Below are 27,445 nucleotides of genomic sequence, written 5' to 3'. Positions count from 1 at the left end.
CAGTCCCCAGGTGCCATCTACTACCCAGCTCATATTCAAGTTTCCTGAGCTGTCCCCCAAATGTCTTTCATCACCGTTTTGTTCAGACCCAGACCCGATCAAAGGCCACTAGGGAGGACTCCTTTCACAGTAACATGCTGGACATAGAATGAGTGGTATAAAGCCAGTGAGGCTGGAACTTGACATTACGTTAGCAGCCTACCTAGTTTTCCCTTTTAAAAAGAAAAATAAATAACCCATAACCTGACCACGAAAGACAACTACTGTCAACCTTTCTGTGTATTTTCTCCCAGGTTGTATTTTCTGCATAAACACATACCCACGGATACAGCTGCAATCACACAGTCTTGCTGCTGGTCAAATGTTGCCTCCATTTTTTGCGGAGTGGAGGTAAAAGAGCCACGACCCGAAATCCTGGGGGCCAGCGGCTGGTCTGAGGGGTTGATCACAGTGAAAACAGCAGTCAGATGCGCTGGAGGACCAAGGTGCCCGGGGCCACGGTTCAAAGGGCCCCCAGGCCCAAGTGCTCTGTGGCAGTGCCTGTGGCCCACGGACCTCCTCCTCCTTAAAGTGGACACTGACACAGGGCCCTTGAAAGGCACAGAGCAGGCGTGAGCAGACGTGGGCCCGCATCACGGGTGTCTGGGACGGGTAAGCATGAGGTTTCTTATGGAAAGTACTTTGGAGTCTATGGGAGAAAAATGTTATATATTCAAAAGCTGTTAACATTCTCTCACCAAACCGTTCCAAAAGATTCAAACTCCCGGATATCAACATTTTTATCCGGCATATTTCTTAAAGCTTAAAATTTTCAATCAGCACACCTGCTGCACGGGAACACAAACCTCAAGGTGAGCTACGTTCTCGGCCGAGTTGTGACGTCATATTGACATACGAATCGTTTTATTCCTTAGGACGGTTAATTTTCTTTAGACTGGACTGTGCTGCACTGAGTGCTTTTTAGTGTGGAAGGTGTTTCCCAAGCAGTTTCAGCTCTGGTTCTGAGCCAAAATATCCCAATGAAGGCTGCCTCCTTCCTCCTGGAGACGAGGCCCAGGGCGTCCTTACCTTGTTTCCAGGGGCACAGACGGCTTCGTTTCCGGGGCTTCTGTTTTTCAGCAGCATTGCCCATTCTAAAGCCAGGGGCTCAGAGGGTTCTCCCAAGCCCAGGTGTCTTCGCTGAGCAGCGACTGAGGACCAAGGCACCGGCTGAAAGGGGCTTCGTCTCTCAGACATCCCAATCACCCAGCAGCGAGCCCTGGCACACTCTTGCAGGAAAAACCTGATTTCTGCTCTGAGAGGTCTTTGCCTCCCGCCTTTCAAACTCCCTTCACTCCCGGGGAGGAAACCAGAAGGAAAGGCTTGTTATCGCCCTACCGGCGGGTCCCGTAACCGGTCAGCCTATATTCAGAAGCTCTTCCACGGCCTTCCTTTGACGCTCTATTACTCATCGGCACGGTAGCGGCCTCAGAGTGAACTGTATTTCCAAACACTTTCCACGCTGCCTTTTCCTGGGGGAGGAGTGGGCAATCAGGTGACCAAGAAGCTGAAAGTCAGAAATGGACCGAGTCTGGGTGTGCCATCAGAAACATTTTCCAGGCTGAGCTTTAATGGGTTAACCCTAACGACAGGCCATTCTCTTTATCTTCCCCTATGCCCAGAAAGTTGACATTTGAATCATTAGGGGAGGTCATGATTCCTTGAGAAGCAGCTGGACCACAGGGTCCTCATTTCAAAGTTGTTCTCTCAAGCAAATTTCTAGTTCATTTGTAAGGCTCATCAGTAAGTCAACTGTTTCTAACTTGGGATGCATTTTCTTATGAATGTGGCCAGTGACCCACCTCTGGTCCGCACGTTAGGGAGGCAATACGGGACTCTAACAGATGAGCTGAATGGACAACGCACTGCTACCAGAAACAGAGCATTCACCGCACGGCCAATACGCTGTGGCTCCTTGTTTCACACAAATGCTTCAGGGATGCCGTGGACGCATGTACCATATAATCAGACTCTATGTGACCACATGTTCAGTATTGAGGCATTACTACGGCAGCCCAAATCACTCACAGAAGGGCAGGGCCCACCAAGCTCCTCCCCTGCACTACAGATGGGGTGGGGGTGGGGGTGGGGAGGGGATCAGGGCCACCACATGGTGAGAGAGCAGAGTTCCATCTGTATCCTTGCCTGGGAAATCCCAGTACCCATTTCCTCATGACTGGAAGAGGAAGGAGGGCAGTTGGAAGGTGCTGGCCCTGGAGGACAGCGGGCCTGGTTTGAATCTCTGTGAGCACTTTCAGCTGGGCAACTTTGGGACAGGAACCTAACCTCTCTGGTCCTGAGTTTTTCACTTATGTAAAATGTGTACAATTATGCCGCCTACTTCATAGGGCAGCGAAAAAGTTAAATATGATGTTGAAAAAGTGCTTGGCACATAGCAGATACTCTTAAAGGATGGTTGTTTTTATTATTTTATTAAAATCTATAAACATCCAGCTTCAGATATATTAAAGAAAACGTATTTACCTGCACAAGGGTTTTTTTTTTTTTTTTTGCTTTTTGTTTTTTGTTTTCCCCCCATATCAGAGGAAACGTGCTGCAACATTCTGGTAGACAACTCATTTCTTTAGCGCAAATAAAATTTCACCTATGATGTTTGAACTATCAGAATAACACCTTAGAATGTGGAAAGCGGCCTAAAGCAGGGAGGTAATGCTGTGGCTGCCGAGCTTCTGAAGCATCTTACAGAGAACCCTCCCCTCCACACAAGGCGCTGCTGGATTTCCTGCAGGGCATGAACACTCCTGGAGGGAAATTAAGAGACAAATCACGGGGAAAGGCAAGTGACGGCTGTAATGTGCACATTCACCTCCCCCAAGGGGCCAGGAGATGGAGGCAGGTGCCCGGCAGCTGACGCGAGGCTTTGTGCGTGGACTTTGTCTGCTCGGAGGAAAGTCTGATGTTGGTCACTTCCCCCCTGGAGAAATATACAACAATATGAGGAAGCACCAGGCACTGTGGGAAGGCTCCAAGTGGGAGCTGCAGCTCAGCCCAGAACATAAACAAAGGGGAAGGACCAGCCTGGAGGTCAGGCTCAGCAGGGCACTGAGGCAGAAAGTCTGGGAGCCAGTCTTCTGGGCCCTCTAGGCCCTGCTTTGAAGTGACTTCCCTGCCCAGCCCCAGAGGAAATCAGCCAAAGAAAAAAAACCAAAAAACAAAAAACAAAAAAAAAAAACACAACACATCTTGTGCAGAGTGCCACAGGAAGCACAGAGCACAGATTGGTATTTTCTTCTGACATGCTCGCACAGTCACACGTCAATCACAGAATGTGCGGTCGGAGGCACCTCAGGGGTTCACCTAATAAATACCAACACAGAGCTTAGGGAGAGTCAGATAACATGTGCTGAGAGGTTCAGGGTAAGGGAAGCATGTCTAGCAGGACAACCTAATCTAATCTCAGAGGTCAGGGAAGGGTGACACTCAGAGGGTGAGCAGGAATCGACCAAACAAAGGGGTGAACAGCACTTTGTGCAGGGGCAGCATGTGCAAAGGCCCTGTTGAAGGTGGAGGTACATAAATGGGGGGACGTAAAGGGGAAGTCAGCTGGGAAGGGCCTTACAGGTACAGCGCTTGGTCTCGTGGGCTTCAGGGGGGTCCTGAAGTGTTGGCCAAACCATGAGTGTTCATTTTGGGAGAAGGAAAGCCCACGGCTGTTATCGAAGTCTCAAAGAGTTCCAAAGGTTAAGGTTCACATCCCTCTCATTCCAAAATGAGGAAAATGAGATCCACAGAGAGAAAGATGTTTCCTCAAGCTTCCACAGCCAGAGAACCCAAGTCACAGACTCCAGTCTGGTGTTTTTCCACACCCAGCCAGCTGCCTTATTTCTGGCAGGGGTGTATCAACAACAACAAAGTACTAATCCTCACTGAATATTGATACTGTATCCAAAACAAGGCTGCTTTGTTTCAATCCGGGCAGGCCTAAAAGGGACACTCTACAGAAATGAACCCTGAAGTAAAGCCGGCCACTCCATCTTTCCTGGGGTCTAACCTAACCTGCAAACCACGAGGGGTCAGAACCTCAGATTCCAAGGCATCCCCGTGAGCCAGCTTCTGGGTTCTGAGGACCTCCACCGGGCCTGCTAGTTCGCTCGAGAAGGGCAGCCACAGCAGGCCCCTCTCCGCTAACCAGCACCCGGCCTTCTGAAGAAGCTCTTCATTTGTTGTTCTTTTCAAAGTCAGGACTGGGCCAGGAATTAAATGTAGCCCAAGGGACATGAAGGGGAGAGAGCCCACACCCCTAAATGTATAATTCCACTTGAACTGAGACTACTTTTTTAAAGTGAACAGAAATTAATTTTCTCCTCCGCCGCTTACTTCATGATATTTGGAATACTTGGGAAAAGTGTAAATATGCGTGGAGAACACTTCTTAAAATGTTGAGGCTTCCTGGGATACCTACAGGAGGAATTCTCAAGTGCCCGGACTGGCATTCAAGGCCCTGCAGAGTCTGGTCCCCAAGTTACCTTTCCCACCTTTCTCTCCCACATGCCCCATGCTGGGGCCTAGCAACTTTGGCCAAACGCTCAACACCATGCCCAAACCCACGCCTGCTTACCGGCACCGTACCCTACTCCCCTTCCTCTCCGGCTACGCAAAAGAAACCTAACAGTCAACACCCAGCAGACGGTCAATGGGCAACCGTAAAGGGGTCCCACAATCTCTGCTCTGCTTGGACCACAGCGGTGTCAGAAGAGGGACAGGAGCCCACATCTTCCACCAGCTCTCCAGGCCTTCGGGATCGGTGGCCTCCTGCCCCTTACAGCTCCTGACTTGCAGAGACAGAGGCCCCCAGCCCGACAAGCAGCTGGCTCACTGTGGCCTCTACCCTGAGTGGGAGGGGCTCGGGAGGGCCACCAGGGCTATCTGCTTGTGCCCTCTGAGCTCTCCGAGAAGCACACCCCTCTCCAATAAGAGGCTGAGTCTGTACCCAATATGTGCCTTTCATTGCTCAGTCCACAAAAATCGGTGGGCCTCAGCTGTGTGCCAGGAGGCCTCCTGGGCTCTGGTGAAATAGTGGCTGACAGGAGCTTACCTCCCGACGAGGGAAAAGATCACGGAAAAGCAGCAAGTAAGTGCCACGTTAGAAGAAGGGAAACGAAAAGGCTGGGCTGAGGGGACAGTGGGGGGAGAGTGACGGGAAAGGTGGGAGTGGCCCCCGAGTGCCATGCAAACCGGACCTGGAGGAGTCAGGGCACAAACACACACAAGAGCTTTGGTTCCCCGGCCCTTGGCATCGCCGGGCTTCCCGTCAGGACCGCACAACGGCCCAGATGCTGGCTCCACTTCTCCGATGAGAAAACCCACTTACGAGGAGGAGGGGCGAGCAACTTTCCAAGGTACGTAACCAGCAAATGACGGACGCGGCTTCTGACCCGGGCTCTCGGGAGGCGCACCCCATGCCCGGGGGAACGAACGCTCCAGGTAGACGGAACAGCCAGAGCAAAGGCCCTGAGGCAGGAGTGCACCTGGCATGTTCCAAGAACACTTGAAGGAAAAGCTCGAAAGCCTGCTCGGGGGCCAGAGTACAGGGCGCCACAGGCCACGGCAAGGACTCTGGGCTGACCTCACACTGTGACAGGAAGCTATCTGACAATCGTGAACAGGCCTGATTTGATCTAATGAATGCCGATCAGATGATCATGAGGCAAGGGTGGAAACCAAAAAACCAGTTAGGAAGGAGGGGGCCTCGGCAGTCCAGGGAGAGACGGTGGTGGCCCGCAACAAGTGCCAGAGAGGAGGGGATACATCAAAAAGCAAGCCCCAGAGGACTTACGGATACATCGGGCGTGGGTTGGGGGAGGAGTCAGGGATGAGCCTGAACGCTTAGATCAAAAACGGCATTATTTCCTGCTGTGGGCACCCCGAGAGGAGCCGGTGAGGCGGTCGGTGAGGCGGAGAACCATGAGCTCTGGTCTGTGCACGTCACATGAGAACCCCTGCGAGACGTCCGGGCAGAGAGCAAGTGGGCAGTCTGTAGTTCAGGGGAGAGTTTGGGGCTGGAAACATACACATGGGAATGACCGGTATCTGCGTGCCGTTTAGAGACACGGGCCTGAGATTGCCTGGGAAGAGAGCAGAGGACTCAGCCCCAGAACATTCCAAAATTGAGAGTCTGGAAGAGAGGATCCCGAGAAAGGAGGGCTGAGAGGGACGTGCCTTCATGTTACTGGGACACGTCCACATGAAGACAATTCAGGAGTAGCTTGTAAACATTTACCACGATGCGTTTAAAGTCCTAAAGTGAATGCTGGGTGACTTTAAACATAGTTTAAAGCATAGCATTTGATCTTCAAGTTCCAGATGTGCAGTTTAAAGACGGCTTGCTGACGATGACTGATGTGTCAACCTAATTAATTAGCTAATCTTCCGAGGCACAGTATACATTTAGAGTGAGAGTCATCCAAGGTTCTCCACAACTGCCAATCTTCCGGCCATCCTGTCAGCGCTAATTAGACCACCACGGACGAGAGCACAGTGTGCCGGGGAAGCGGTGTCCACACGGTCATTCTCGGGCTGCTCACTCCTGCTTGTGGTACCAGAATCATCTTCGCTCTGTGAGGCCTTTGACACTTACTCATTTTCTAAGGGTCTCGGCACCGAGCAGTGGCTTCGACCCGGCTCTCCCACGTGGCAGCTGCACGAGTCACGTGATCCTTTCCAGGCCTCCCTTTCCCCATCTGTAGGGTGAGGCCACCACCCCCTCCCTGCAGTGCTGCTGAGATGATTAAACATATGCACACAGCACGGCTCCTGGCATCGATGCACAGAAGTCCCGTCCCACAGCCTACGACTACACTATCCTAAGGGCGGCGCTTGAGGTCAGATTCCTAGGACCCTTCCGTCCGCTCCACACTTAACTCTAAGCAGTGGTTCCAGAGGGTGTCCCCCGCTCAGCCACCCCACCAGCAGCAGCAGCATCACGGGGCCACTCGCTAGAAACGCCAACGCTCAGTCCAACTCCAGATCTAGTGAATCAGATACCGGGGGTTGGAGCCCAGCATCTCCATGTGCTAAAATCCAAGACCAACCACAGAAGGTGGGCAGGATTTGGGGATACCTACAGGTCCTCAGGACAGGGACCACCCGGCCCCAGAAGATCCTGCCATCACTACCTGCTAATGAAACAGGCTGCAAGTTACCAATTTATCATAAATACAGAGTGTCCTGTCTTTCTAAATGTTTTCCTTAAACATCAGGTATATCACTTAAATAAAAATGAAATTTTAGGGGTGCCCAGGTGGCTCAGTTGGTTAAACACCTGACTCTTGGTTCCAGCTCAGGTCATGATCTCACGGTTCGTAGGTCTGAGCCCCACAGGGGGCTCTGCACTCACAGCGTGGAGACTGCTTGGGATTGTCTCTCTCCCCCTCCCCCACTCCTGGGCGTACCCTCTCAAAAGAAATAAACTTAAAAAAATACTGTTTAAAAATGAAATTGTATAAAAATTCAATCTTCCCATACACATTTCTATAGCAACACAGAAAACAAAATCTCCATCCACCTTCACCTAGACCAGTGTTGCCATGTAATTATTTTTCCAACTTCCTCTGTAAGACTCGACACAAACACTAACATCCTTTCTATCCATTCCGAAGAATATGAATTTAAGATCTGGTTAACCTGACTGTGATCATAAGGAAAACACGTTCTGATCGTTGTATGTACATGTTTATTGTTTTTTAAACCTGACTGTCCCAGATTTTGATGCTTCCATGAGTTGAGTAACCAGAACATACGGAGTGGCAGGTGCCCACAGGGAGAATGGGACCCAAATCAACTCAGCGACCCTCCCGCAGCTTCTGTGGGCTTGATCCTGCGTTGGAACAGACCCTATTTTGAAACAGTTCTCTCGCTGCAAACCAAGACCCTCTTCAGCACAAATGTGGAACCCAGCAGTCGTAAATGATGCCTCCCTCGGTGTTTTCCCATCCGAACCAGGACATTTTTGAGAGTGGGAGGGAGGATGCTATTAATAACTGTGCCAGGACAGCAGGTGTAAGCCAGAATGCGCGATCGTCACCCCATCTGTCACAGTCTACGTGAGCACAGTGATCCTCAAGGTAAGTTTCCTCTGGTGTCCAGACACCTAACTGTGAGACGAGAACAGGACTCCATTTGTTAAGCTCCAGAGTCTGACTCTTCAACGGCTGGGTGCTGCTCGCAGGGGCTGAACCAGTTGCCTTGAGCTCCGTGAGGGCAGGGGCTGGGGCTTCCATATCGCCCCGTCCCCAGCATCCAGTGCCATGAACTGTAGATGCTAGGTGCTCAAGAAACCAGCTAAAAGGATGAATCAGTGCTTCGCATTGTATTTCCCTGAACCTGAGATGTATATTTCTTCACAATTTAACTTTTGAAATCAGGGGTGTTCTTTTTTTTTTTAACGTTTATTTATTTATTTTTGGGACAGAGAGAGACAGAGCATGAACGGGGGAGGGGCAGAGAGAGAGAGAGAGAGAGAGAGAGAGAGAGAGGGAGGGAGACACAGAATCTGAAGCAGGCTCCAGGCTCTGAGCCATCAGCACAGAGTCCGACGCGGGGCTCGAACTCACGGACCGCGAGATCGTGACCTGAGCTGAAGTCGGAGGCTTAACCGACTGAGCCACCCAGGCGCCCCGGGGGTGTTCTTTTATAATCTACGTTGCTAACGTATTTTCTTTGTTTCCTGAGAAGCGTTATTAAACCGACAACATGCCTTACGTGTGTTGGTGCCGTATTACCAAAACAGTACAGCGACGGCCTGTGATCCCGGGCTCACAGAGATGGGTCAGTGATACTCACGGGACCAGAGACCCTATCGTGGCAATCTCAAGGAGGCAGCTCCCCAATGGAGGCACCATTCCATCTAACAGAGTCTGCCTGGCCTTAAAAGTCTCGGGAACAGCCGTGATCTTGCTTCTCCATAGATCATCCTCCCCTCCCCGCCAGGTCAGTGATACCTTCTCATGAATGGGGCCAATAGCCTGGAATCCTGCCAAACGGTAGAGTAAATGCCATCTGTGTTGTCAACTCAGAGAGTGAGTGCCAACAACGGTATCCAGGCAGTCTCGGATGGAAGCCACGGGGGAGCGCGAGAGTCTTTATCAAGCGCTGACGCGCGCTAAGCACTGACCCTGTGCCAGTCCACAACACCCACAACACCCACCGGGCTCTGGCCCCCGCTGCGCTTCCGCTGGCCACCCGTGGACTCAGCTGTTCAGGCAGACAGAGGTGGGAACCAAAGGCTGCCAGAGGGCAGCCCTGGGCAGCACCCTCTCTCTGTGAGGGTCCTTGCAGGAGCCCAGCACAGCTGAGCAGCTCAGGCCCAAGGCGACAAGATCCACATCGGGTGGGTATAGGATCCACCCTGGCTTAAAAGCCTCCTGCCCCACAGGAACCACATCTCATAATTACGCAGGTTTCCTCGGGGGACACGCCCAGTTAGAGTCGTCACTGCGCAAAGTCCCAAGCATGGTTGTCCCACCAGGTGCTTACAGACTACGTCTGGTTCCTCCCAGCTCAGATGAATTAATGAAACGAGAAGTCATTTTTACCATGAGCACTGCTGCCCAGTAACACAGCTGTCTTGTGCCATGATTATTTCAATGTTTTAATACAACTCGCAAAGACATTTAAGGTTAAACAATGACTAAATACTGAAAAACATGCTAACTGTAGGTAAGTCTTTATGAGTTGTGGTAAATACACGTAACATAAAATTCACCACCTTAGCCATTTTTAAGTGCGCAGTTCGGTGGTAACAAGCACATTCATCCCGTCACATATGTGACTACCATCCAGCCACACAAGTCCTCTGGCCTTAACAAGGCGTCGTTGGCCAGTAACCGCCCGCTCTCCCCTCCCCCAGCCCCTGCAACCACCATCCTACTTACTTCCTGTCTCTACGATTTTGACCACTCTTGGGTATCCCGTGCTAGCGGGATCCCACAGTATTTGCCCTTTTGCGACCGGCCTATTTCACCTGGCCATCACATCCCCAAGGTTCATCCACGATGAAGCCCATGTTAGAATTTCCTTCCTTTTCAGGCGGGGTAACGTTCCGTGTGTGTACGACCACGTTTTGTTGATCTCCTCGTCCTTCGGTGGACACTTGGGTTGCTCCCACCTCTGGGCTCCTGTGAACAACGCTGCTATGGAGCTGGGTGTCCAAATGTCTTCCTGAGAGCCTGCTTTTATTTCCTCACGCTCAGAAGCAGAATTGCTGGATCAGATGGTAATTCTATTTTTAAGTTTTGGAGGAACCGCCATGCTGTTTTCCATAGCAACTGTAGCATCTTACGTGCCCACTAGCAGTGCACGATGGTTCCAGTTTCTTTCTTTTAGTGTGCAAACCCCAGTGAAGAGTGGAACAGTGCGGTCTCAGAGGGCAGAACGAGGGACAGGGAAGCGCCAAGAGGGCGTGATCAAGTTGTCCACCACAAAGATCCGTTCCTTAACCCCTCGGACCTTCTGGGAAGTGGCAGGTACCGTGCCTCTGGACTGACGCCCTGCGGACGAAAGGGAAAGCAGGGGTCCACTGGTTCTCATCTGCGCTGGTCAAAGTCTGCCTCAAAGAGGTGGGGTCCCTGGCACTTCCGGGCTGCGCACGCCAAGCAGATTTCTACAGTCTCCCACGCTGCAGCATTAAGGAGAAGCCCCGAAGAGGTGCTGGGCGACACCTATGAGCAGCTGTTTGGAGCCTGTGCAGAACTGATCTGGGCAGCAATGGCTGGACGGAATACAACAGGTGAGCCTGAGAGAATCTGGAGCTGAGCACAGAGATGTCGATATAAACTCTGTTCTAGGAAACGAGGAACCGCTCAGATGGCTGACCTCAATGACTGCCCCCCCCCCCCCCCCCCGCCGCTGCGATGGAGTCACCAAGTTCCTGGGGGCAAGTGGGTCCCTACTTTCCCTCCATCTAGTCTCAGGGCCTTCCCTGTCCACGTGGCCTCCGTATGTCATCTCTGTCACCACTGTGCCGCACGAGGGCAAAAACTAGAGCGCTAGGGTGCCTTGGACCCGAGGCTGGTCTCCACCAGCCCCAGACCCAGGGTCAGAGATCCGCCTCCAGAGCCGTGCGTACGAAAGGATGGCGGCCCGCACCAACCGTTCCAATTTCTACACGTCCTCACCGGCACTTGTCATTTTCCGTTTCTGTTTTTTGAAAGCAGCCATTTTAGTGGGTGTGACGTTGCATCTGTGGTTTTGATTTGCATTTCCCTAATTTCCCTAATAACGGATGGTGTTGAGCACCTTTGCATGTGCTTATTGGCCACTTGTGATCTTCTCTGGAGACGTCTACTCAAATTTTTTAATTGGGCTGCTTGATTTTTGTTGGTCAAATGCCATCCCTGTCTATTTGCAGGAAACAGACCTAGTTAACCAAGATAAAATTCTATGCAGATAAACACTGATGATACTCGTACAACGGAATACAACTCAGCTACAAAAAGGAATAAACTACTGATAAGAACAACTGCATGAATCTCAAAGGCACTACACTGAGTAAAAGAAGCCATTTTCCGAAAGTTACGTATTACATGATATTCTGGAAAAGGCAAAACTACAGGGATGGGAAACAGATCCATGGCTGCTAGGAGTCAGGGGTGGGGGAAGGAACTGGCCACAAAGAGGCAGCAAGTCTCAATCCTGACTGTGGCAGAGGTGACACAAGTCTAGAGATGAGTCACAGCTCAAGACAACGAACGGTATACCCCAAAGCAGGTCAATTTTACTGCATGTAAATTAAAAAAGTTTTCATGCAGAAGGCAAAAGGGTTTCTCCTTTACCCACATAGACATTATGCTTAAGCAGCTTACAAGCATCATTTGGCAGAACCCTCACCAAACTCCAGGAATATACAATGATTAACAGTCATTTGAACCCAGGTGTGACTAAAGTGGGAGAAACTAAGTCCTGATTATTTCAGATACGTGAGATTCCATTCAAGCGTTCCGAGACGTGGAGTGTTTGCTAATTATTATTTATCCTATAGTAGCAGCAATTTAGAGGGGTAAAACCATGTCCACACATAAATGCATCTTTCTCGCTGGGGACAGGGTCTACTGAGCTTCTGTCAAATCCTTAATAGGACTTACGACCTTAAACAACTCAGGAATCACCCCTCCAGTCCCAAGGTTTGGGGAGGGATCGTGGCCTGCCCCAGAGGCACAGCAGGTCTGTGTCACTTCCAGACACTCGGGCCAGTGAGTGTCCCTCTCCATCGCCCAAAGATGTCACTGTTCGAAGCATTCCTAGCGACAGCAACTCACATGTTCCCCATGGTGATTTTAGTGCACACGATTTCTTCACCAGTAGGAGCATTTCACCTACCAAGCTGGAACCAGGGCACTTTGGGCTCCCTGCAACACAGGGCCGAAATGTGGTCCAGGTCCCTAACCCAATTCCTATCTTGGTCACATATAAAAACTGTATCTATTCTATAACCTTGCACGTTTAGGGTAATTAAGAGAGATGGTTCCCAGTGAACAGAAAAAACAAGGACAGAGCACGCAGAAAAGCATGCTTTTGATCTCTGCCTTTGGTTTTCGGATGAGCTCAGAGACTTACTATTTGTAAGGCACTCTTGACAAGCTGAGGCAGGAGCCCAAATTAGTGTGGTTATGCTAATTAAGTGAGAGGTTCTGTAGCTCCAGGACCCAATGATTAAAGAAAGTGAAAAGAAACTGACTGGGCTTTGGTCTCTGTGCAAACAGCCCTGTGCTCTGAGTGAGCTTGCACTGACAAACCTCTAAGACTAGACACACACACACACACACACACACACACACACACACACACACACACATCGCAGAAGCCCAGGACAGCACGGGTTAAGGGAGACTCAGAACAATACATCAGCACCTCTGAATTTATCCTAACTGTGAAAACTCATCAAGGAGGAAAAATAAACGGTACGAAATCACCTGCTTGTGGCACTGAAGGCAATTTGTAAGCTACTTGCCCAAGAGGACCCTGCACGGCTTGCGGTAATGCTGCTGTCACAGGACAAAAGCACCAACTACGATCAGCTCTCCTTCAGAGCTGAACAGAGATGGTTTAATGAGTCCAGAGAGTCACCCCTGCAAGGAGAGACTGAGGTGCTGTCTCTTGGGAGGAAGCAAGAATACGCCTGCAGGCAATCAGCCTGCTCTGGCTGTGGGATAAGCTGCCACCCAGGAGGACAGGCCTACTCCTTCTGCACAGACGTAGGAGACGATATCATCAGGCCTTTCCTCAATCTCCCTGCATGTGCGGGGGCCACCTGCGGCTGAAATGAAACGCCATCTATCCTTCCTATAAATGATCTTTCTGGAGGTTTATCACTCAGTTATACAAACCTATTCTCTGGAACTCAGCGTTCTCAAATTCAGGGGGAAAAACGGTGGGGGGAGAGACCCTGAGCAGAGCGGGACATTCGGGGAGAACAAAAGCTAATGCTCACGAGCACTTCTGTGTCAGGACTCTGTTAATATGCTCCAGGTACATCATCTCACTTAACCCTCCCTGGAGGCCATAAGCAGGCGTGGTTATGATCCTCCCGATTTTACAGATAAGGACCGAGGCTTACACAGGCACGGTGACTCGCCCAACATCCCATACCGCTGTATGGGGGAGCTGGAGTCAAGCCCACGGCCATCGGACTCAGAAGCCCAAGCCTCCGTCACTGTTCCCCACGGAGTCCATCCTGCCTTTCTGCAGACGGGGAGCCCGAGGGCTCAGAGGCGTGCGGACGGTGCTTCCATGCAGACCCAGGGCCTACGAGGCAGGTCTCCGGACCTCCAGCCCCAGGCCCAGGCTGCTCCTAACGTGAATGAGTGTCAAGAGAGTATGAAAGCCTAAGTCAAAAGTCCCCTGCACATACACAGCACAGGCGGGGGCCAGACTGTCAACTCCCTAAAGGCACAGATGGCCTCTAACCTTCCCAGCACCCTCCACTGCCCTGGCAGACTCCCTGGCACTCCGCGCGCTCGGCCATCGACGCATAGACGGCTGGACGGACGGGTGGGCGGAGAGCTGTTTTAACCAAGGGCCTCTTCCCGCCATTCACGTCCAAAGCAGATTCCCCTGCAATATTTTCAGCAAATGTACTTTTTAAGTCACCTCTGAGAAACCAGATGCTGCTTTGAAAACCTGTAGACAGATTCAGAAACACCTTCCCCATCCCCTGAGAGGCTGGAAAGCCCCAGGGGACTCCAGACAAAAGACAATGCGGGCGGCTCCAGGCCAGCCTCCTGGGGGCACCAGACCCCAGATCCAGACTCTCAGAGGGGCCAGGGAACACATGCATTGGAGGAGGGGAAGGGAAGCAACAAAAAACACCCAGGGTCCCCAGCTGGCTCTGCCTCTCACTCGGCACATGACCTCAGCAAGCCACTTCTCGTCTTACTGCCTCCCTTTCCTCAGCAACTGTCAAATGGGCACAATACCTGCCATTTCACTCTCGTTATAAGAACAGAACTCATGAAATCGCACACGTACCTAAAGGTGAAGCTCCTAGCACGGTACCTGACATACAGGAAGTACCCAGCGACTGTTAACTGCTGTTCTCTTCAACTGGGAAAAACACTGTATGACTCCAATACCTTACGATAACCAAAGACCAAAACCCAAAAACAACAGCAAAAAAGACACACAAAACCCACGTCTAGAGAAGTGTTTTGAAAGCTATGAAGAATTATGTAAGTTTTACCGTGATGAGAGTTAAGTGCCACACAATATCGGTGTCATTAAAAGCCAACAAAACAACCCCAATGCATCCAACTCCCCCCTTGATGTTGCTCACAAAGAATCAGCATTAGAAAGAGTTCTGGGACGGGTCTGGCCACCCCATCAGGTTACAACAGAGGTGCCGGAAGCTCAGAAAGATTAAGCCATTTGCCCAAGGTCACCCACCCAGCATGAAGCAGGGCTCCCTGGCCCCCTTGTGAGCTAGAGCAGGAGAGCCAGGGCCACTGCCTTTCCCAGCATCCCATCCGGCATTCGTTAGTGGCCCTTTCAGTGCCTCGGTGGCAGAGGGGTCCCTGGAAATGCAGAGGCCCAGTTTTGCCCAAGTCACAACAGTCGAGAGAATAATGTCATCACAGCCAATGGAAATACAGAAAAATGGGCTGCAGTCCCAACTTGGCCCCCACTCAGCGTATGACCACCGGCAGATCTCAGCTGTTCCTGATCTCAAGATCCCATGCAAAAAAAGGAAAGCTTGTGTCTCAGTTTCCTCCTGCAGTTGAACGAGAACCTCCCGCTGTAAGGATTAAATGAGACCACGTGGGTAAAACACGCAGCACAGGGCCTGGTACGGTAACATGGGAAGCGTTACTGAAACTCGCTGCTACTATGACTCTTGTGTTTATCGCTGAAAGGAGGAGCTGAGAGTAGCCAATTCCATGACCCGTGTACAATCACCCATCTCTGTATTCACGGCCAGCCACGTGCAGGAAGGAGGCACACGTGATTATCCATAAGCAGCAAATAAACACAACCACTGTGTCCAACCAGAAGTTTTGGGGTTTTGTTTGCTAGTTTCGGGCCAACTAAGGGGCGGTTGGAGCCACCACACCGCACCAGACTCCACTGTCCCTCTTCCCGCCGCATCCACACCTGCCTCCTCCCTCATCACTCCGCGTCCACGCCTGCTTCCTCCCAAAGGCTGCGTGCAGAAGCCCCGCTCAAGGATTCCACGGGCTGCCGCCACTCTGAACGGCATGGCGCGCGGCCGGGAGCCACGCTTGTCAAGTCCGCGCCGATGGCATAAATGTTTGAAAAACCAGAAAGCAAATGTCTGAACTCCGCCCTTTTGTCTCTAGCCCGGGGAGGACCACAGGCCACCCAGGCCACCCGGTGCCTGACAGCCCCACTTCTATGCTTTACAAGTAGGGCGGTTTCCTGATCACAAAAAGCCAGCGAAAAGCAAGGAGCAAGATCGCCTTTCGGGAGCTAATGAGAACAGAGGGTCTGAGCTGCGAAGAGGCAGCAACGGTGTTTCAGGAAGACGCAGTCCGACCGCAGGTGGGGATTCCACCACCCACCTTCCAAACCACAGCCTGGAAGGAAAGGTGGGGAGAGACAGGGATGGTGGCCATCAGACAGCAGACTTTCAATCCAGGAGGTAAATCCCTGCACGGCATCTTCGTTCACAGAGGAGGAGGACGGGACATAAGACACTCTGCCTGAGTCCCTGGACAAAGAGGAAAGGGGGGAGCCAGGAGAGCCCCAGCAGCCTACCTCTCCTGGCCCCCCAGGGAGCGTGTACTCACAAACAGTCCACAAACAGAGCTGACGGTGCAGGCGGCTCGTCCTAAATAACACCCAGAGGCCGACTGAAAAAATAACAAGTAGAGACAAGGACTCTCATCAGGGCCTCGCTGCTGTGGGGAGCAGGCTGAGCAGAACTGGCACATGCCAACGGTTTGGAAATAAAAGGCAAAGTCCCAACTGTTCGGATGCCTGAGAGGACTGTCCCTGTGTGTCCCCTAGTCCCGCACAGCCATTACAAACATCAGTGGCCTGACGGTCGCAGGCTCAGAGGGGAGCGTGGCTCACTCTCTCACCACGTCGTCCGTAGAGCTCCCTCAATAGTGCTCCGAGACTTTGATCTCAGCCTTCCCGGGAGTTTTCAGAAAACTACACCAAAACAGCGATCAACGTACCTGGTTAACACAAGCCCACAACTGTCCGCATATCCTGATAAGATTAGTGGTCCTACTAATTCACCAAGAAACATCCTCACTGGCAATTCAAAACCCAGAAGAAGCTCCATTTAAAGATAATTTTGGGGGTTGCCTGGGTGGCTCAGTCGGTGGAGTGTCTGACTCTTGATTTTGGTTCAGGTCATGATCCCAGGGTCGTGGGATCGAGCCCCACATTGGGCTCCAGGCTGAGTGTGGAGCCTGCTTGAGTGCTCTCTAAAATAATTAAAATGAAATGAAAAAGGAACAAAAAATAAAGATAATTTTGGGGCACCTGCTGGCCCAGTCAGTGGACTGTGGGACTCTTGATCTCAGGGTTGCAAGTTCAAGCCCCACGTTGGGTGTGGAGATTACTTAAAAATAAAATCTTAAAAAAATAATAATTTTGAGACTTGGAATCAGAGACCTGAGTTCATCCTATGATAGTATCAAGTAAATTCCTTCGTTCTTCCAGCGAGTAGCTAGTGAGCATCTATGTCCGAAGCACAGCGATGGCAACCTCGTGGTGGACCAGACAGGCACACTCCTCCAAGAAGCTAATGGTCTCGTCAGGACCCTATCTGTTGATTTTTCTAATGTTTATTTATTTTTGACAGAGAGAGACAGAGCATGAGTGGGAGAGGGGCAGAGAGGGAGACACAGAATCCGAAGCAGGCTCCAGGCCCCGAGCGGTCAGCACAGGGCCTGACGCGGGGCTCGAACTCACAGACCGCGAGATCATGACCTGAGCTGAATGAAGTCAGACGCTCAACAGACTGAGCAACCCAGGCGCCCCAGTATCTGCTGAGTTTTAACTTTCAGAAAGGAAAGTGAGGTTTCTGGATGAGCTAAACAATACCGATTTCCCCAAGTGTTTATTTGGGGCCTTCCCATGGAATTCACAATCTGCTAGGGGAAGAGAAGGCACGACGAGCCCAGAGGAGGCTGGTTTTGGAAGAGAAGACTGAGTGCATCCTGGAAGTAAGTTTTCACACTGCTCACTGGAGGACCCAAGGAGGATCCTCAGGGGCCACCGCTGAACAGGAAGCATTCACGGTCCTCAAAGTTTCTGATGGCCCTCATCCATGGCAGATAAGGACCTGCCACCTTCAAACAGAACAAAGAAGCACTAACTTGAGAGTCTCATGCCTTCAGAGCTCCGATGGAGAAAACGAGACCCTGGAAAGGGAAAGAGTCGCCCAAGCTCACAATGGCAGGTCTCAGTCTTAGTCAAATGGCCGAAACAAATGGCTGGAACCAAGATGACAGATCCCTTAAGAATTCACAAACTGTGGGTTTTGTTTTTCATCATAGAACAGCCTTCGGGGCAAGGTGGGTGACGAACCGGGGGAACACCTGTCCCAGCAGCGAGGCGCCCGGTCGGATCCTTCGTGGGCGCGGCAGCCGGCAGCACTCTGTCCAGTGCGTCACCTTATTGTGGCAACGGGGAACACGTCCAGCTGGACTGAAGTAAGACCCAGCCCCGTGCTCAGAGCATCCTCCAGTCCGGGCTAATTTGGGAAATGATTTTTCTGCAAGCTCACACATGACTCATCTTTACGGCCTCCCATCAGGTCTGTCGGCCACGAGGAATCCCATTCAAAACACCTCTGCCAACAGCTGTGCAGGAGACCAGGCCACATTTGGGGCCGCGGTGGCTGCTTCTGTGAAACGCAGCCCACACCCATGCCATTTATCTCCCTCAAGGACTGCTAATGTTGTTAGTGTTATTAGTATCACACGCAGCCTAAAGACTATGCTGGGCCTACCTTTATTTAACGGAGTTGTTGTTGTTTCCCTCCCCCCTTAGGGAAGACCAGAAACAGAAACATGAGCAAGAATCAAGATGAAGCTACTGTGTGCCCAGCACCACGGGAGGCTCTAAGCGGTGCTCTGTGAAGGCGGAACGGTGGCCGGGCAGGGAGCTGGAGACCGCCTGGTCGGTCCCCCACACCTTCCTGGATCTTAGTTGTCCTCAGGCGCAAAATAGGGAGAATGAGCCCTGACCCAGCCCCCAGGACGGCCCCGCGGGTGGAGTGAAAGGAGGCTGTCTCTCGATGCATATTCTCAGAATGACAGGACGCTGCAGACATGTTCAAGACCATTTTCATGTTACTCTTGGACCAGGACCCTGGGAGAGCCGGTCTTCTTCGGACCCCGTGCTGTGAGGCATCACAGCGTTTGCCTACAAAGGACAGACTGGGTAAGTTGCACGTGTGAGTGAATGAAGGCCTACCCGGAGCCACAAAAATGTTGTATGCGTTGACTGGATTCATCTTGACCACAAACACTGTTAAGGGGGGGAGGGGAGGAGGAGGAAGTGTAAAATCTGAAAGAAGTTTAAAATTGACCCAAACCCAGTGAGTGCTGATCCACAAGAACTTGCTACGGCCTCGTGGGACGGCACTCGTACTTTTCCGCTGTTCTGAGGAAAAAGCTCAACGACGAAAAGTTACCGCGCACACAGTCGGGATAAATGTTGCTTTTTAATTTACAACAAAAGCCTCTCCACACATCTGAAAAACATACACTGGAGTCTGAGACGCCGTATTTATTCTGTCCTCAGGCGGTGCACCGGGGAGCGTGTACCACATCAGCCCCAGCGGGCAGTTCGGGGTCACAGGGAGCCTGTCGAACTGGCCGGGGGGTTCGGTGACAGTCTACGTTCTCACGGTGTCTATTCTGAGTATCTGCCCAGTTAGGAGGTGAGGCCCTGGAGGGGGGTGGGGTGGTGGGTTGTATTCCAAGGACCAGAACAAGTCCAGGCCCCTTAGGAGATGCTGGACAAACCATCTGCGATGCACAAACGAGCAAGGGAGACGCTGATGAGCGGTCAGTAAAACCAGAACCCCCTTCCTCCCTATCCCTGCATTGTGCCCCTGCTAACTCGCCCCACCCTCTGAGTCTCACCCTGAATCTCAGCTCCCCACAGAGCTAGCCGCCTGATACCTGCCCCCACCCTAAGTCTGACGTGACCCCTCCTGACCTCTCCGGTGCTCCCCACACTGCCAGGGCCAGGGCCTGGGTGCACTGATGTCTGCTGAGTTCAACGCTAGTTCCCCGGAGCCTCGTGCGGAGCCGGACAGAGCTGGTGCAGAGCGACTGAGGAAGGAATCGATGGAGGAATGGGGCAAAGATTTCAAAGTCCGGATGAAACGCGAACACACACAAATGGTGTCTCCAAGGAAGGGGCTGCAGACTCAAATGTCAACGGCCCAAGTGGGAAACAGGAATCCGAGACGTGGCTGGTGGGGGGAGTGGCGCCCACCCCCTGCCCCACCCCGCCACCTTGTAGGAAACAAGGCCTCAGAATTACCAGAGTTTGTCATTTTTCAAGAGAACCAGAAATCTGAGACATGTGAGCGATCTCCTGATTTTTAAGGGCTGGCCATCAATTCCTTCCTCTTTCTTCGGCAACGCGTATGGCTCAAACACAACACATCTATGGACAGAACCCAGCCCGGAGCCACCAGCCTGCTACCTCCGCGCATAGGCAAGAGAGGCGTTTCAGTTCCAGACACGCAGGGCATCAACCGTCCGCACACGATGTGTTTGCTGGCTGGAACTAAGCGTGAACCAACTGAACGCCATCATACCTGCGTGCAACCGGAACCGTGTTCCCCGGCTCCCCCAAAGTGGCCTTGGAGCGGCCACACGCGTCTCCTGCCGGTGCCCTCGCTCAGAACTAGTCCCGCTGGGCTCCTAGGGCAGAGTCTCTTCTCTCTGCCAGGCCTCCCTCCGCACAAGCTCACCCCGGGTTGCTCCCTGATCCATACGCCTCCGCCCTCCAACATCAGCCCTCCTCCGCCAAAGCTAACCGGACAAGGCCCCGACCGGCCAGCCAGCTGACCCTCTGCCGCCCTCTGGAACCCAGACCGTCTCGATCTGGGAGCAGAGATGACCGGAGACAGCACGAACTGAGGCTTGCCTTTCCGTGTCCCCAAAGAAATGGCAGGCAGACCCTGGGAGGAAGGCAGTGGGTATACCCCTCCCCCAGCCCCTCCCCGCCCCCAGCCAGGCACTGCTGAGTCAGCATACTGAAGGGTGGCATGGCAGACCCCAAGTGACTCTTCAGCCTCTATGACTTGCCAGGGACTCACTTGCTAACAGGAGTCGCTGCTGCACCCAAAGCCCTTCCCTTGGAATGAAACACTCTGCTGGTGACTTAGGAGAAGGGCTGTTTAGAAAACGCCAACAGGAACCTCATCCAAACGCAAGGAGAAGCACGCCTGTAACGACCAGCAGGGACCCCCAGGGAGACGCACCCTTCCTTCCAGGGGTGCCCCCATCTTCCCCGACGACCGTGAGGCACAGCCAAAGGCTGTAGACACCGCAGGCTTCCCGCTAGCTCCACACAGGTGCCAACCTCAGAACTTTCTCGCTTAGCTGCCTCTCACCCAATGCATTTTCCTCCCGAGTTTCCCGCGGCCCTGGGTCAGCCCCTTCCTCTCTGCCCTCCCCCCGCCCCACCTCCACTCCACCTGGGCATCCCTCCCACCCTCTCTTCGGAGCCCAGCACGAGCCCCGTCCCCTCCAGGGCCTCCCCCATTCCCTGGCTGTCCCCAGGCCCCGGCTCTGGCTGCAGTGCCTATCAGGTGGCCCGGGAGTCCGGGGTCAGGCTAGGTCCGGCCCTCCCTGCCTCAGAGAAGCTTCTCTGAAGAAGGCGCTTACTGGTGTCTCCGTCTGCGGCAGACCCTCGCGGAAGGAGGTGCCCAGAGAGGGCGAGGGGCTAATCTATGCTGAAAGCAACTGGCCTTAGGACCCCCCCCCCCCTCTAGGTAACAGAGCACACAACTGAAGACTCATTTCATCTGACAGGTCTGCGCTGTGGAAGGCGGTCCGCGGGACGACACGTGCTTTTCAGCTCACTCTTTCCTTTTCCTCGATTCTCACGTTTTTGACAATGAACGTATCCTAAGCAGAGAAAACCCTGCCATTTATTTATTTATTTAAAGCAAACAATCTGACCTGCCCAACGGCACCCTTCGGAGACACTATTCATGGGGCTCCTGAGAAACGCTGCACAAATTAACCTCAGGTATTTCTGGAATGGTACGTGTGCCGAGAAGCAGCTCGCAGTCACTGGGCACGGCCCTGATGAGAAGCTGAGAGAAATACCCAAGAAACAGCCCCTGAAACCGAGGGCCCTGCCCCTGAGGAAGGCAGCCAGGCCCGCAGTGGATGGCCAGCTGCCCTCTCGCTGGGTGGCCAGTCCGTAGGAACTCACTGAGAGGCCCTGAGCCTGTAAAACCACCATCAAATCCTCTCCCACCGAGAACCTGCAAGGATTTACTAAGCAACACTTGTAAGGTGCTCAGCACAGAGCCGGATGTATAGAAAACCCTCAATAAAGGCGACAGAAATTTCCTTCCTGTGCTTAAACCACAGCCTGCAAATCCCCACCCACCCACCCCCCACCCCTTCCGAGTCCCCTCCTGAGGCCCAGCGCAGAAGAGTATATGGGTTCCGCCTGGGCAGAAGGCGCCACTTCCCAAATCAATGCAACTTGCCCCTCGGCAGCCCCTAAAAGCCTGCCTTGCACGACTCGGCCGCCAAGCTAGGCTGGCGCCCAGGCGATGACAAGCAACGGTGTCCCCCGCACAGGAGCCCTGGCCTGCCCGCCCACCTCACCTGGGACCCAGGGATTCGCCCCGCAGGGGGTCGCTGGCCAGAGCCGCCCCGGGCCCCCCACCCGCACCCCGGAGGCACGGCCCTAACGGAGTCTTTGGGGACTCTGACCCCCAGCACGGGCAGAAGCCCGGTGATGGGAAGGCAGCTCTCCGAGGTTTCTAGGAAACACACAAAGAGATGAGGTTATCATCGCCCCCAAACCCGCAGGCTCCCTCCGGGCCCTGCTGCCGGAGCTCAGCGCGGCGCCAGCGGGGAAGGCGAGCGAGCCCCGAAGGCGCCCAGACACATCCTGCCTGCTTCCTCCGAAGCCAGCGAAGCGGCTGCTTCGGGTTCAACGTACACCCGGGGCTCGGCAGAAGTGACACCTTTCGGGGCTCGGCTCCGCCCGCCGTGGAAGAACGGCCGCGCGCCCGGGCTCCCGTCCCGCTGCCCGCGCGCCCCGGGGGCCCGAATCCCGCCGGCCCCGCCGCCCCGGGAGCGCCAGCAGGCCGGCGCGCCGAGACGGCCCCCGCGGGGCGGCGGGGCGGCGGGGCCCCAGGCCTGGGCGGCGGCTCGCCCCGGCGCCCGCGCCCCCGCAGGCCCGCCCCTCCCGCCCGGCGCCGCGCTCACCTGCTTTCTCGAGCTTGCCGGACATTTCCGGGCTGCGCCGGAGGCCGAGGCCGCCGCTCATGGGGCCCGGGCCGGGCCGCTGCGGGGCCACAGGCCGGCGCGGCCGCCGCTCGCCTCGGCCCTGGCTCGCCGCGCCTCACACCCGCGCCGGCATGGCGGGCTCCGCGGGCCGCGGCCTGTGCGCTCGGCCAGCGGCGCTCCCGCCCGCCCGGGGCCCCCGCCGCCGCCGCCGCCGCTCCCGCCGCCGGCCGCCGCCGCCGCTCCACCTCCTCCGCTCTCGCCGCCGCCGCCGCCGCTGCCGCTTCCCGGGCCCGAGAGCCGGCCGCAGCGCCGCGCTGCCGCCGCCGCCGCCGCCGCCCGCCGCCCGCCTCGGCCGCGGCCAGAGCGCCACCTGCCGGGCGCCCGCCACGCCGCCGCGAGCCCAGCGCCCCCTGCCGGTCCGGAGCCGGCCCGAGCCTCCCGTCTGGGAGGCGGCGCCCCCTGCCGGCCCGGAGTCTCCACGCCAGGGCGAGGCGCCGACCCGCACCAGCACCCCTGCCCGCGCAGAGCCCGCACCGCCACCCACCGCCGCAGAGCCTGCACCCCCACCGGGGCTCCACAGCCATCACATTGACCCCAGCCAGGACTCAGCGGCCCCTGCCCACCCGGCCTGACCTTCTCACCGGAGGCACATGCCGACCCGGAGCGTCCAAGCCAGGGCTTGGGACTGACGCACTCACCCGCATCATGCAGGACTCGGAGTCCTCTTAGGGCCAGAATTTCCTCGCCAGAGGCTGGGAATGACCCCCCAACCGGCCCTCAGCACCCTCTACCGGGGCTGGGAGCCCGTCCTGACCCTGCTACCCGAGACACAGCACCTCCTGCTGGCCTGGAGTCTCCAAGCCAGGACCCGGGAGTGATCTCCCCCGTGCATTGTTCAGGGTCCTCCCTTGGGCCCAGAGCCCAGCATGTCCCCCTGATACAGGACACACTGCTCCTTTCCAAACTCTAGCCTCCATGAGGGAACCAGTGACTGACTCCACCCAGGATTCAGAGCCCCATGCTAGCCCACAATCCACGAAAAGTCATTGGGCCAGTCTCCCCTCCGGTCAGCTGGGTGTCGGCAGCCCCTGCTAGCTAAGTCAGCTGGCCAGGTCTCGGCTTGACCCACTCCAGACCCTGTGCTCCCTGCCATCATAAGGACTCCAGGCTCTGGACTGCCCTGCCCTCCCCTGCTCTCCCCATCTGATACTCAGCACCCCCTGAAGGCAAGAGCCACCTGGCCAGTCTGACCCCACCCAGAGCTCAGTGTCTCCAGAGTCTCAGAACCTCCATCTATGCCAAGGCTTGGGCCCAACCCATAGGGCAAGAGACCCCTGCCTGCCCTACTCATTGGATCCCCAGCTGGGGACTATTTATGCTTCTAGTTTGGAGCTCAGGTGTGAACCTTTTCTAGCATGGTGATTGCTTAAGTAAAAGTCATTAATTTAAGAATCAAGGACCCTGCTAGAGCCAGGCACTGTGATGGGTGCTGTGTGCCCCACAAAAATGCACATGGTCGGTTCTTTCCTCCAAAGAAGTCACACTTGGAGAGGCAAAGTTAAATCATATAATGCAAGTATAAATCTTAGTAACATACTTCGGTAACACAAGGGATAGTCACATGTAGAAAAATGTCCTTCTCCCTGCTCATTGTTCTTGGCCCGAGGTAGAATACAGAAGAGCAACACAGAACCAACGCAACTAGTTTTCCCTCCTGTGTCTCTTGACATAGGTAAATTAAGTAATCTGGTGATGAGGACAGGATTTGGGAGAGGTGCAGGAAGAAGGGGAGGCTGAGGTTGCAAGAGATTTCCTGTTTCCATCCACCGGGAACCGGGGTGGGTTTCCTGATTCTGGAACTGGTAGCAGCCACATTTTCAGAGTCGTCAATTCCAGCTCTCTGGGAGTCAAAGGCAAAGCCAAAGATTGACACACTCACTTCTCTTTTAGAGCTAATGAATGGCTGCTCGGAGCCAGGGTGGCACTTCTCAGCTCTCTTGGAAGCCACATCACCAGGAAAAACTGGCCCCTGACCCCTGACCCCAGACCCACCTCCCCAACACTCCCAAACCTGCCCCAGTCCTTCTAGGCTTCTGAGCTAAGGAGGGCCAGTATTTTAGGCCCCAAATCCTTGGTGCAAAGTAGAAAATTAGACTCAAATAGTAAGCCCAGTCAGGGGTTCATGAGAGTAAAACCAAGTATATGTAATAAATCATGACATATCAAGTGTCGAGGGATTTTCAAACAATAGAGCACTTTCTGAATGGGCCTTACTTAACAAAGGTTATTCACCAAACGTGTTTGTAGCTGTCACAGAACACACACAGGTTAATGAGGCAAACGAATTCCTAAAGCTCTCTTCTTCCCACCTCGGGGCCTTCTCTCACGCTGGGCTTTCTGCCTGCCGTGTTCTCTCTCCTCTGCTCCACCTGGCTCCTTCCTGGTCGTGTTTCACTTCCCGATCTGTCACTTCTCCGGGGGCCCCTTCCTGCCGCCCCCAAAAGGGCCAGCTCCCTGTACTGGTCGGGATGCTTGATTTCATGGTCAGAAGCCCGGCTCAGCTTGGTTAGAGCAAAAGGGAGTTTGTTGGACGTCGCAAATAGCAAAGCAGGGATACAGCCAGGACCGACACAGCCACTTCTAGGCTCTGAAACCATGGCATTGCCCCGCTGGGTTGGGTCTCTTCCTGGGTGGTCTCTCTCCGCCTAGTGGTGGAGTTGGGCACCAGCAGACTCATTAGCCTAGTCTGGGTCACATGACTATCCTGAACCAATGACCGCAGGGGCGGGGGCAGAATATGCAAATCGGCCAGGTCCGCACCAAGTGCGAGAAAGCTCCGAGTGGACGCCGTAGAACCGGCATGCGGGACAGGGGAAGGGCATGTGCTCAAGGCAATACGGGGGGGAGGAGAGACACGCTGGTGAAGCAAAGCCAGGACGTCCGTCTTGCCATCTCAGATGGCAGAGAGCCTCGTGGGATTCCATGTCATAGCACGGGACTCCCTCTAGTTCTCTAGTTTCTTGGATCCGTTTAATGCCTGTCCCCTTCAGGACACTGAGTCCACGCAGGTGGGGAGGACTTGTTTGTACCCATGGATTTCAATTTACAGGGGTGACTCAGTGGCGACAAGGGGAGGCCAATGCCACTGGAAGAACACATTACTTGCATTTCCCCAGGGGAGGAGCACACCACACCAGGCGGGGCGGCTTGAGGAGCACGGGTGGGGGGGGGAGGGGACACAGGGGGCAGAAGCAGCAGTAAGGGAAAAGCTTAGGCCAGAGCCTGTATTGGGGTTTCTTCAGGAAAGGCAAGGCAGGGCAGAGTGAACAGTTTAGGGTTGCCTAGAGGGAATAATCCCAACGGGCTCCGGGAAATAGGGGTGGTCTCCAGTCGCCGGGCCCTGGGATGATTTAGGGCAGGGGACACACCTGCTTGGTGTGTGAGAGGTGTTGCAAGGTTTGCTTCCTTTCCCATCTTCGAGAATTCGCTAGCCTGGGGGAGGGTAGTCTCTCCCAGGCTGGCAGATTTTTAAGACGTCGAAACACAAGACAGGGGTTCCCCCGGAGGCTTAGCCAGTTGAGCATCTGACTTTGGCTCAGGCGGTGATCTCACGGTTCATGGGTTCCAGCCCCGTGTCGGGCTCTGTGCTGACAGCTAGAGCCTGGAGACTGCTTCGGATTGTGTTTCCCCCTCTCTCTGCTCCTCCCCTGCTCCCACTTGCTCTCTCTCTCTCTCAAAAATAAATTTAAAAATAAAAATAAAAATAAACCACACTGGTAAAGATAAGTGTATAGTCAAATTCAGAACATTCTCTAATGCTGTAATATGGTGTGTTCAACATTTAATTCTTGTATTTAAAGGACAAAAATGTTAACTACAATAATTTATTAATAGATACAGAATATAAAAAGATGCAAACTGTGATGTCAAAGACCTAAAATAGGAAGCCCAGTAAAAAGGAAGGACAAGCCAGATGACCACTGTGTAGCTCTCCACCTCCACGGTGGGAGGGACAGCTGGGCAGGTGGCCAGGGGCTGCCCAGAGAGCCTATCGGAGGTGTGGCCCTTTCCAAAAGGGTCACATTCTCTTCTTGGCAGTTGCAGATGACATTCAGCTGTCAGGACAACAGGAGTTCAGTGAGACTAAGGCAGAGTGAGGCTGGTGGCTCCGGGGCTCAGCTGCGATTGTTGGCAATCCGTCCGTAGGTGCCTGCCCCGAACTCCCCAGATGCATCATCAGCTCCCCGAGGATAAAGAATATGGAGTCACTACGTCTTTACCGCACAAACAGGAGGTGTCATGCATGATAGTGGCAGTAAAGGTAATAAGGGTTTCCCACGGCTGGTGTGTGCTTAGTAGCTGCCTCAGTCCTCACGGTGATCCTGGGAGGGTAGGGGGTCTAGATCAGGGAGTATTTGGCCACACGTTATGAAGCCTGCCAGTGTGAGAGGCCTGGCTGCTGTCATTTCTTCCAA

The 27,445-nt window shown here is 53.9% G+C and overlaps 1 protein-coding gene and 1 long non-coding RNA gene across 18 annotated transcripts in view; both read right to left on the bottom strand.

Annotated features, from left to right (window-relative positions):
* RAPGEF1 (Rap guanine nucleotide exchange factor 1) overlaps positions 1–23,161 on the bottom strand; it is a 130,515-nt gene extending 107,354 nt beyond the window's left edge. For 6 of the 17 annotated variants that reach the window (XM_027035428.2, XM_027035431.2, XM_027035429.2 and 3 more), the window contains exon 1: positions 1,069–8,415. In XM_027035428.2, the coding sequence (XP_026891229.2) occupies positions 1,069–1,132 (64 nt within the window). In that variant the 5' untranslated portion in view covers positions 1,133–8,415. The other 11 variants (XM_053204468.1, XM_053204469.1, XM_053204471.1 and 8 more) reach the window with 6 other exon arrangements.
* LOC113592902 (uncharacterized) lies at positions 18,509–20,299 on the bottom strand. Its single transcript, XR_003412901.2, has 2 exons — positions 19,696–20,299; positions 18,509–19,502 (listed from the first exon to the last, which is right to left on the bottom strand). It is a non-coding gene; the product is annotated as an uncharacterized LOC113592902 (long non-coding RNA).
* Positions 23,162–27,445: the final 4,284 nt, after the last annotated feature.

The sequence above is a fragment of the Acinonyx jubatus genome, chromosome D4 (assembly GCF_027475565.1).
Source record: "Acinonyx jubatus isolate Ajub_Pintada_27869175 chromosome D4, VMU_Ajub_asm_v1.0, whole genome shotgun sequence".
Classification (NCBI taxonomy): domain Eukaryota; kingdom Metazoa; phylum Chordata; class Mammalia; order Carnivora; family Felidae; genus Acinonyx; species Acinonyx jubatus.
Note: the sequence above shows the minus strand (reverse complement) of the source record. Positions and strands in the feature narration are given on the sequence as shown.